Genomic DNA, 12,091 nt, shown 5'->3' with positions numbered 1-12,091 from the left:
TAGGCAGAGGTGGGTCGTGCGTTCCACATGTAGGCCTTCAGTGAAGTCTGACTTTGTCCGAGTTGAATAAAATCCCCCCTCATTTCTGACACCACGGCTGGAGAAATAATATACAGAAAGATTTTTACGCACAAATGAGCGAGTGTTGGACGACCTCGCTTCTCCTGAAAGGTCCGTCTTGAACATGGCCTCGCAAGCGTATCTGCAATTAAATCCACACATTTCCCTCCTTCGGGCATTGTGGTTTAAAAAAGCAAGAATATATTTTAGATTTTCGAACAATCGGCAGTTACGACTTTCGGGTGTGTTGATTCCGTACAGCGCCGCCCCGTCACGAGTGCGTATCCAATCACAAGACGCGTTCATCACCTTCAACGTAAGGCCAGCGAGAAGACCTTACTGTAACCAACTCGTGATCCGATTGGCTATCGCAACGGTCAATCAACACCAATGTATTGCCGAGCAGTTTCTAGTACAGCGATGGATTATAAGAAAGTAGTAATTGCCAGAAGTACATTGAAGTCACATTTATTGTTTTTTTGCACGTCAGGAGATAAGTTTAAGTGTTAGCGTACGTTTTTTTTTTTTTTTTAGAAAATCAAATCACCACTAAGCGATTTATTTTGAAGGGCAACGTTTTGAGATGAGTTGGACATTCCGTCATATATTTCTGATTATAGGCCGTTCTAAACTTTAAAAAGGGGGCCCCTTTCGGGGGCGACGATCACGCATGCAGCCGAGCCGCATATGTTCATCGCTAAGTTTTAATGCATGTACAGACACAAAGGGGAGCAAATTATGCGTCCGTATGGGTGTGCTTGCACATTAACACCGAGGGAGATCAATCAACACTGGTGCGCTGCGTCAATAACTCACGACAAATGCGCGTTAACTCCATAAATTACACACACAAGCAGTGTCACTGACGATTTGCGGCGTCACGATGAATGCGTGCGTGCGTGTGTGCGGGTCGCGGCCTGAATTGTAAAGCTTGGAGAAGCCTTACGGGGAGAGTGATGTCAAAGCACCCCCATCTGACACCCAAATGGACGTCACATTTCGAAAGCCAAAGCGTGACGAGACGACGGCCTGCTTCCGTTGTTCTCCTTTCCGCAGCGGGAGCGGGACGAGTCCCTTTTGATATTTGCACAGCCGGCGCCCGCACGGCCTGCCTCCTCTCATGATTCACTCGCAGCTCCTCATCCACAACATCCAGCGCGGCTGCGCCGACGCTTTCATCGGCGTCTCCACCCCTCGCTGAGCTCCGAGCTCCCCTGTGATCGCAGTGTCATTGCAAGTCTCCGCCGCACACACGAAACGGCACGTGCACGCACGCCCACTGGGAAGAGCGCACGAAGACGGACATGTTCTCCTTTCACACAGCTGAGCGGAGAGAAGAAGCGGCTCTCTTGGGGTCGCATAAGGTGAGAATATTTGGACACATGCGGGGGAGGACATGGGGGATCGCAGCTGTCCCCCCCCCCCCCCCCAGTGGTCGTCCAAAATGACGATTTATTGATTTTGGTTCATTAAAAAAAATTGATTTGAAGAAAACGGACCGATTTGCTCGTGTGACGTTGGTTGAGTCGTCAATTCGTTTGCGCCAACGTAGATCGTTTATTAACCGTACAGGCGATATCTTGAGTACAATTTTATTAAGGTCCATCACCTCCTATGTGTGTAACTGCTCACCCCTCCCCTCTCTGCTCACCGAGAAAAAGGGGTAATAAAGGTTAACTTTGCAAGCAGCCAATCATATACTCTGTTTAGAAGCCCCTTCAAAAAACAAAAGCTTTATTAAAACTTTTATTTTTCATCTGTTTGACTGTGTGCCTGAAATACAGACGAGAAGCCCCAGATGGACTAAAGCGCTGACGAATGTTCATGTTTATGTTTCTTATCATGTTACGTTCTATTTATTTTTTAATCTGGCACGATGATGATCACCCGCAATTCTAATGACGACGAGCGTAAGGCGTGTCTGGCTCGTCATAACATTCTGATGTGGGTCATGTTTAATTTTATTTTTAGAATATGCTGCAGGGCAAAAAAAAAAAAAAAGCGAGCCCCGGGGCCACTCTGTTCAATGAAGTGTGCAGTGGCGTCCAGCTGCTAAATGTTGCGCCAGCGTACGCCCGCCTACGGTCCCATCTGTTGACCCCGGCCGGCCCCAACCGAGGGGACTTGGACTCACCGATTTCGCAGCTCTCCCCGGAGTATCCCTGCGGGCAGTAACAACTATAGCCATCCCCTTCCTGCAGGCAGCTCCCTCCGTGGAGGCACGGGTTGGTCTGGCACGGGTTGCTCTCGACTGCAAACGGAGAGAGTGCATAATTCATGCGTTGACAAAGAAAGAGCATTACAAAGAGCGCCCGGGAATGTTGACAAACTGTGACGGCAAACGAGGCGAAAGCCCGTCCCGTTTCCGACTCTCCTCCAGATGCTTGATGCGTCACGCCACGATTTGATCGCAACGGATGCTCGGAGTGAGGTCACGTCTGACAGATGCGCCGAAGCCCTCGTAAACGATCGGATCAGCACACGTTTATACGTGCAGTATATACATTTTATGACAGATTACGGCTGTGTGGCGCAAGGTAATAAACATCATTTGCATTAGTGAATATGCTGCACAGAAAAAAGTGATGAATCACAATTTAATGATGGTGGAAACTTTAAAGTTGAACACTCTGCAGGTTAGGCAATTTTGATGTTAAACGAAAAAGAAAAAAAAAATAAATTCCACCCATAAATCAGTTTTGTATAACGTAACTTAAAGTGATGCTGGTGTCAAGGTACAGAAAAAAAACATCATAGAATTTAAAGTCACCTTGCATAATCTTACTATGACTTGAGTAAAAGTAGCTGACATTAAATATACGTATTATAGAAACTGTTTTTAATAGTAGTTTCGTTCTTTTTTGGATTTCATTCATTTTAGTGGTGCAGTTAGCTTATTCACAACCAGCCGAGTAAAAAAAAAAAAAAGCATCTTTGACGTCTTTAGCCGTCAATGGCAGTAAATGTCAAGCGTAATATTTGCAACCAAAATGGCATAAACGTGAAATGTGAATGAAACGGCGGAGGTGTGATGCGAGCGGACAGGCCTCTTGATTGACAAGCAGTCAAATCCGAGTAACCCGTCCTCCAACACTTCATCCGGCGCCCTTTTCAAGCAGTCAGTACAGTCAGCACAATTCATCCACTTCATATTCGGAGTTTCAGGCATTTTGTCGATTTTATTTCGTAGTCGCCAAATGAGTAACAAAGACGGTTTAGAAGAGTTTCAAGATTCCCGCCATTATCAACATTTCGCTAAATGATATTTCATTCGCTGCCATTGACGGATATAGACGCCCCAAAAAAATACATTCATTTTACCTGCCTGGGCTGGCAGTGAATGAGTTAAGATCCATTTCACCAAAAATGGGTCAAGTTTGACTCGCAACAGATCCAGTGGGGGAATAAAATGTCAAAATTCAGTCAGAAACAGTCAAATTTGATCCGAACAATTCGAAAGAGTTCATAATAGAAGCACTTGATGTACACAACAAGCAATGAGGCAACCATGAATGTGAATGGACCCACACACACACACACACACACTCGACCGCATGTGCGCACACAGATATTACCACAGATTATGTTCAATTTCCTGCAAGACGACATGTGAGACTCCCGTGACAGGCTGCCAGCAAGTAAGTCGCACGCTGAATGGCAGAGAGCGTCATCCATCACTGGAAGGTTAATGACATATGTCGGGAGAAGACAGCGTGAACTTCCGCCGAGGGGCGTAAATGTCAGGCGGCGGCGTTGGGCCTCAAATGTTTCCGCAGTCAGGAACATTTGAGGGGCCCCCCGTTCATCCCTCAAATTAGCGAGCGGGAGCGAAGGATGCTTACAAATCACAGAATCGACTCACGGCCGGGAGCCTCGGGGCGGACTTGCAGAAAATGTTTCATTGTCGGAGAAGGCTTAGTGACATCAAAATGCTTTTAATGCAGGTGCTTGCTTTCTTTCCAATTCCGCCGGAGTTGCGAGCTCTTGCAGGGGGGATTAAAATTGCATGTGTGCGACAAAGTAAAAAAAAGGAATGGGAGCCAGCGGAATTAAACCGTTTCGCTCTCAAAGTACAACGAAACCTCGCCCACATCACTCAAAAAAAAAAAATTACATAAAAAACTTCATTTAAGTTGGAAGCATCTTAAAAGCGACCTGAAGTTTTCCAAGCACTTCCCCGGCACAGTTATCTGCACTGCAGTGCTGTTAAAGATAAGTGGTTTATCTCGGCATGCTTGCGCGGAAAAAAGCTCCAAAACACGTTTTAATCACAGCTCAAGTGGACACGCTATTTAGCATCATTCATCCTGAGCATGCTGGCGACCTTACTTCCCTCCAGGACACATTTAAAGCAGAAAACCAGGAACAATTCGGCAGTTGTGTGCTCACCGCTCGTCGGCAGGGTCTCGTTTGCTGCAAATTGGGTTGCAACGAATGACTATTAAATATGTCGATTAATCGATAAATCGAATAAAAAAAAAAGAAGTTTAAATTTCTTTTTTATTCAAAATTAGGACATTATTTCAAATTAAAAGGGCAGAAAACAAATAAATGATGATTCAGTTACCGGCTTGGTCCGTAACATAAAAGCAACAAAAAAGGCAAACACGTTGATTGTCGTTTTCCAAAGTAAAAGCAAATGTTTTATTTTGATTCAACACCAAGATAATCAATCAATTTGCTGCCATGGAGGACAACAGAAATTGGAAAATATTTAATGATAAGGAGGATTGAGACATTTTTGTCATTAAAAAAGGCAATTAAACGATTAATTGATTATCAAAACAATGATCGATTAGTTGTCGATTAAGCAGTGAATCCTTGCCCCTCTAGTTAGCGAGTATATTTCCACTGATGGACTTCGAGTTACTTTCTGCAGCAGTGGTCCACTTGAGGCCCGATATATAAACGACAACGTTTCAGCATCTTCATGTGCATGTACATTTTTTTTTTGAAACAATTCGGTTTTCACAGGACAATGAAAAAGATTTGGATGTGGTTTAAAACTGGTCAAGAAACTCCACAAACTGAAACACTGAAGTCCATTCCCACTGACGGGAACAACAAAAAGAACAAAAGTAAAGACGCAGAATTTCGGACAACCGAACCCGAAATGCGACAAACTGAATTAGAGTCGATAATCAATATGAGCAACAAAATGACTTCAAAATCAATTACACGCATAACGTGAAACAAAAGTGGCGCCTTATTTGTCCGCCGTCAAGCGTGCATGATCACGGGGCTGTATTCGGCACACTTTTTGTATTTGTGGACCAAATTAAGTGAAGAAATAGGAAGGAGAGAGATGCCAGCCAGGCGAGGGATGGAGAAGTCGCCGAGGGAGCCACACGATCATACAACTCTTAAAGCCTCGAGCTTATGATTAATTACTTTGTACACACTGCTTTTAAAATAGGACGGCCAGGCCGTTTCTACCCTTTTTTACTCTTTCTCCGAGCAATGGGCAGGAATAGTGGGCTTAAAAGTATATTCCACAAGAAAAGAAGTGTGTCCGAAAGCTCTAAAGAGGTCGCCAGCCCAAGTTCCTTCAAAGCCGTTCAGTCGGGAGATTAGCGATGAGTCGGCGTGTATATGGAAGCGAAAGCACACAATCAGGATTTAGAAATCGACCGTGAAACCGGATTGCCCGAGAAGGAATGCCGAGCAACGGGAGAGTCTGCGAAAGTGGAACGGCACGGAAGTTGTGGAAACCAATTGGTCGTTCATTAGGAAGTGAAACGTATTATTTTCTCTTCACAATTGTTTTTTAACCAAGCAAAAATATTAGAGCTGTCAAAATTAAAGCATAAACTCAAGATTAATGAAAAAAAATGACGCGATTAAATATTTTAACTCAGTTAACTCAATTTGATCAAAGCCAAATTCACACATGGTACCATATTGGCTGGACATCTTTAGCGCATCATCTCAGAACAAAACACAAAAAAAATTGTTTCTAAGAAAAATTCCCGTAAAGAAAGCTATAAGAACGGGTTATGATTTAAAATACACTTCATATTTGGTGATTTTACAGTAATTCCAAGATATTATTCAAGTAAATACCTGTTAAAAGCGTCATAAAAAATAGTAGAAAAAATGCGATTAATCGCAATTAATTACAGATTGTTTTTTGCGATTAATTAGTTAAAATAATTTAAACAATTGACAGCATTAAAAATTAGACATCTTTAATTTTATCCAAATACTCAATTATTTGATCAAATTTTCAGTAGGATATTTACCTACCAAAAATATTCAACGGCTGCATCTTTAAACCGAATACAAATAAAAACCGCAAAAACATAGACCATGACACACTAAAAACGTGAGCGTTTTTATACCTACGACATTCCCATCATGTTAAAAAAAGTCAAAACAGGGTCAAAAAGTGACCATACATGCTTTTTGGTCATTTCGCAGCGATATGATTTCTTTTTTTTTTTTATCAGTCGCTGTAATCGGACTCAGTGAACCTTGTAATAACTTTGCCGAGACTGAGATCATGCCTCGCCCCGCTCCCTCCGCCTCTGTAGGTTAGAGCCTGATAACCCGAGTCCGGCATTGAGAAGCTAATCCTGAAGTGCGATGCAGCCGAGCGCAGAGGGGGGGGGGGACACTGGCGTGCCGCCGCCACCGTAATAGAGCCCTCACGGCCATCATCATGGCCGCTATGACTCAGCGGCTGAAATATTGATGGAGTAACATGCATGACCGACATGTGTTTGTGCGCTCATGATGACACGAACGCGAGGGGGAATGAGCAAGAGACAAAGAGGGAGGGGTGACGATGAGCCCAGCAAATACATCAGTGGCACGACGTGGGAAAAAAAGAATAGCGGTGTCTTGAGATTAGGGCGGCGCAATTTTGAAAAATAATAAAATTCAGATTTATTTCCCTCAATATGGCAATACGTCCTACTTGAGATACAAGTTTTGCTTGTTCTGTGACTACGCTCTTAACTCAAGACACTTGCATCTCAAATGATTTTACTCAGCCATCCACACTGAAAACAAAATAAAGAAAAGTTTGTCATGTGTTGTTTATATTAATAATAGCACTCCTTATTGTATTGTCTCAGTATTGTATTTTATAAAAAGATAACAATCATGACTATTCAAAATCATTTTTGCTCAAAAATGTTCTTCCATTCAATGGACGTTGTGCTGCTCTTTCTTAAAAGGTGATAACATTCTGACACGGATATCACCGTATTTGTTAGCCTGCCTATGGCATTTCTATGAAATACAAAGTGAAATTGTTTTTGTCTTATGTTAAGTTTGACAGATTTTACTGGTGAGTCAAAGTGAAAAATCATCTTCAAAAATTCAAACGTCGGGTCACTTATATATGAAGTCACGATCTTATGGCGATACATTGAACCCTCACCTACCCGGAGTTTTTCAACATTTTTTTTTTTACATGAATAAATTAAATGCATTTGAAATACAAACAAATGAATCGTAATTTTAACATCCGCGGCCCCTTTTGTAGGATTTCTGACAAGAATTCTGCTGAGAACACAAACGTTCGAAGCCACCCAGTATGGTGTGCAAATATTGTTGTTGTTCGAGAAGAGATGTCTCTGACAGGTTGGGATTGATGAGCGCTGCAGGGGGAGACAGCTTCTATTTCTGTGTGTCTACTTGCGCTCGTGTGCGTGTGTGCGTGTGTGCGTGTGCGTGTGTTTAAGAGACCGCAAACACACTCCTGCGTGTATGTGTTTGTTCAGGCGAGAAACAACAACACTGCATGCAACATCTCCTGGTCCACGTAGCAAAGCATTACAGGGCAAACGCTAGAAAAGAGGAAATGAATGGCACAGTCGCTGTTGACGGTGCTCATCACAGTTTACATTCACGGCTGAATGCTTGACTCATCTTGACATACAGTAATAATAAACATAAAACAAACAACTTGCATCTTTTCTTTGCGTGGATGAAAAAGTTTCATTTGACGTAACTGACACGCTGAACTGAAAAAAAAAAAAAAAATGAAAATGATGTAATGAGCATGCCAGACCAGAAGGTGGCGATACCTTTGAAAGAAAACATGACGCTCACACAAACTAGCTGCTTGTCCTGATGTGAAAAACATCCAACGATTTTCTGTAACGCTTGAGGGTGGCTTAAGACTGGTTGCCAACCAATCACAGAGCACATATAAAAAAGTAAACGTACACACGAAGGACTATTCAGTCAGCAGAGAACATGCAAACACCACAGATGAAATCCCAAACCCACAACCTATTATATTTTCACAAGTCTAATGTTGCCCTGGGACAATAATCATAGCCAAAAGAAAAAAAAGTCAGCCAAGTCAAATACTATGAAAAATAATTAAATCAACTTTTAAAAATTCAATTTAAATTATTTAATTAAACAAAAATTAATAAATGTAATGTGCATTTTTTTTAAAAATCCAAACTTAAATTAAATTACATGCAATTAATGTAATAAACTAAAAACAAATACATTTACATTTAAATACTGAATCTTCAAATTGTCAGGACTCGAAACAGCTCCCTGTTGTACACCACAGATCACATCAAGTGCCACACAAAATGAAGACACCAAACAGCGCCTCTTCTATTTTGCGTATCCCATTTAACGTACTTCAATGCAAGTTCAAGTTCCCTGCATGAATAATTGATGATTCATGATGGACTTCTACACGCACACAAATCTCCTTTCGACCTTCTTCCTGACGTGTGTGCTGAAAATGGTCAGATTATTAAAAATACAACAGCCTGGAATTGAGTGCAAAGGCACACGGAGGCAGAAGAAGTTGGACAGCATGTGAGTGATGACGAGCCAAGATGGATTATATCCTTGGCGCTGTGAAAGCCGAGATAATGCCGTTGATTTAGGGCAACCTGGGACTTGTCAGGCGTAAGAACAGACCTCTTCTTTTTTGCTGTCAGAAACTGCTTTTTCCCCCCAGCTTGCTGTTCTCAATGTAAATAAAAAATAAAAATAAAAAAGCGGAAAAAAAAGACAACTTGCCTATTAAAAGTCCACTAATATTTCAACCAATGAGTCAAGCTCCACCCACACATAAATGGGCTTGATTGTTAGTATCGGCTCAAATGGATTAAACGCCCAAAAATTGGCCCACAGCAGGTGTTCAGGTCGACTTAACTACTTCGAGACCAGCCAAGTAAAAAAAAAAAAAAAAAAAAAAAGGATCTTTGACGTCTTTAGCCGTCAATGGCAGTTAATGTGGCCATTTCGTCTACAAGCCAAAAAGCAGAACTGCAAAATCTTGGAATAAAAAGAAACAATTCAATTAACAATGGCGCAATGTATTAACGTGGTCCAGCAGTGTTTGGATTATCACGTCTTATAAATGTAAGTATTTGTTTTGGCAAAGAAAATGATTTATTCCTCCCCCCCAAAAAAAAAGCATCTTATCCAGCTTTCTGACACATTTGCGCTGTTGTTTATTTGCAGCCTCCACTTTCATAAATGGGATTAACAAAGCCGCTTAAAGGGATGACATCATATGGAAGCGAAAATTCACCACCAAAGTTCTTTTTCTTCATTTCATATCTGCCGAACAAAAGGAACACACGCACTCCTTGAACTTGAGCAAATGCACGCTTTCCCCTGATGTATTATAAAAAAAATAAAATAAAGAAATAAATACAGCCCTACATCCGAATAAAAAAGCACAGATTGGCGATTTTATAGTCCCTCGCCTGTCTGCATGTTTCTCCCGCTGTGAGCAAAAAAAAAAAAAAATCAAGCTTTTTCTTTGACAGGCAAGCGGCATTAATAAGAGGAACAGGCTCGCGGGCGTTTGCTTGGAGACCTGCTTTAAAACTCCACAAAGAACTTTACGCGACCTCTCACGGCTCCCCCTGCCAGCCGGGAGAAACAACCCCGCTTCTCAAAAGTCCCATGAGAACGCCGCCGCAATTTGCAAACATGCCTCTTTTCTCACCGACATGTAATTTACACCTGCGCGGCACACCCCCCCCTCGAGACTTCACCTCCCGCTGGAAACGGATCATGTGGGTGTGCGTCTCTCGCGACCCGCATGAGGAGGGCCCTCACCCGTGCCGCGTGATGCGCCGTGACGGACGCTCGGAGCCGAATGGCGCCGAACGCCGCCGCCAACGCTGGGAAAGCGCAGCGGGACGTGTGTGTGTGTTCATCCCTCGGAAATCCTTGCCGCTAACCTCCAGGGCATTGGGACTCGAGTTGGAGTAGTTTGTGTTTTCAAGTGTGACGAAAGTGTGCGTGTGTGAGACAACCAGAGCTGGGCACCTGACCCTTTTTTGCCCGTCAGTCCCCAGCCCTCCGACCACGAGCTCTCCAGAAAAAATTGCCCCAAACCATGCAACCCATAAATGAGCATCATATGATAATAAACTTGTAATTTTGTTCAATGGTTGCATCATACTTGTTTTCACGAGAAAGGGGTTATTGCGCAATGCCGGAAAAAAAAAAAGAAATGCAATTAAATTCACCGAAATGTTTAACAATATATGCGCATGAGGCACACGTTTCCAACAAGCGATATACATCATTAAAAAGTATGTTGTGCGAGGGGGAAACAGCATGCAGCATCTGCCGTGTTACAGAATTAAACACTGTTTCAGTGTGTGCGTGTGCTCCTGAAAGATCTTTTTGAGAGCTACGTGAGATGAAAATGTCTTCAGAAAACATGATAAAAAAAAATAAAAAAAAGTTTTCCGTTTCAAGCGGCCGGGAGGAAACGAGAGCGCGACGGATCAGGAGAGTCACTCATTTTTCTGCCTTAATAGGACATCTGGGTGGTTGAGCCCGCAAAGTAAAACACAACAGCTTGGACCAACAATCAAGTTGCGGGGCGACGGCAAGAGATGATCGCACACCTTCATGACATCATAAACGTACTCGTTTAAAGACGGCTTTGGCTTTTTGCATTTGTGAATTGACTTTTCGAGGCGGATTTCGCTTTTCCGAAGACACGGCTGGCGAGTGTTTATCGACTAGTCAGGAATAAATGAACATTTTCTTTAACGCGACTGTCAATGATGCCGCTGATTACACTTATTGACGCTGTTGAAAATCCCTGGCTGAATTATTTAGCGGGCGTTAGGTTTTTCTTTGATCCTTTTATCGCATTTTTGCAAATGTTTTCCCTTGTAACTAATCCTCGTGAGTTTGTTTAAGCAGACGAAATTCATTTCATCCACAGAGGACCTTTTTTTTTGCGAAAGTTGCAGAATAGCCAAAGCAGGCTTGTTGACGGATTTAGCATATGAGTTCTATGATGTGTCACATGCATCCACGACTGATGAGTATAAATCAGTGGTGGGTGGTCAAGGCCTGCACAGCCTCCTCTGCTGGCCTAACAAAATCAAGAAATCATATTCTTCACATTGATGTCATATTATATCCTAGTGTTGAATTTTTAGGTTAGAGTTTTTATCCAATCAGAATTCAGCTAGCTCGTGTTGCCAGGCAGATTTCACAATACCAGTGGCACCAATTATTCATCCAAGGCCTTCAGATACAGTCCTGCGGGCGTCTGTTCTGTGTCTCAAGGGGGCTTTTACCGTTGATAGACAGTTGCGATAGCCAATCAGATGACAAGTTGACCTCACGTTGAAGGTGATGAACGCGTTTTGTGATTGGATGCTCACTCACTCGTGAGGGAGCGGCGCAATGCGGAATCAACACACCCGAAAGTCGTAACTGGCAAAAATCTAAAATATATTCTTGCTTTTTTAAACCACAATGGCCAAAGGAGGAAATTTAATTGCAGATACACTTGCTATGCCATTTTCAAGACGGACTTTTCAAGAGAAGCGAGGCCGTCCAACACTCACTCAGTAGTGCGTAAGTGTCTTTCTGATTTTATTATTTCCTCAGCCGTGGTGTCATAAATTATGCTTTTATGAGGGGGATTTATTCAAGTCAGACTAAGTTGGACTTCACTGCAGCCCTACCTATGAAATGACGGCCTGCCACTAAATTAAAGTATTTCAATCAGAATACTAATTGAGTTAATACATTTATTTCGCTTTATTCAGTAATCAGC

General features: G+C 42.6%; 1 protein-coding gene across 4 annotated transcripts in view; it reads right to left on the bottom strand.

Annotated features, from left to right (window-relative positions):
• ncanb (neurocan b) overlaps positions 1 to 12,091 on the bottom strand; it is a 90,462-nt gene that overhangs the window by 26,550 nt on the left and 51,821 nt on the right. For all 4 annotated transcript variants that reach the window (XM_088313158.1, XM_088313159.1, XM_088313160.1 and 1 more), the window contains exon 10: positions 2,195 to 2,311. In XM_088313158.1, the coding sequence (XP_088169284.1) occupies positions 2,195 to 2,311 (117 nt within the window). The remainder of the gene's footprint in view (positions 1 to 2,194; positions 2,312 to 12,091) is intronic.

This window comes from Idiotropiscis lumnitzeri, chromosome 13 (genome assembly GCF_059441095.1).
Source record: "Idiotropiscis lumnitzeri isolate Australia: NSW breed Sydney's pygmy pipehorse chromosome 13, RoL_Ilum_1.0, whole genome shotgun sequence".
NCBI classification, from domain to species: Eukaryota; Metazoa; Chordata; class Actinopteri; order Syngnathiformes; family Syngnathidae; genus Idiotropiscis; species Idiotropiscis lumnitzeri.
Note: the sequence above shows the minus strand (reverse complement) of the source record. Positions and strands in the feature narration are given on the sequence as shown.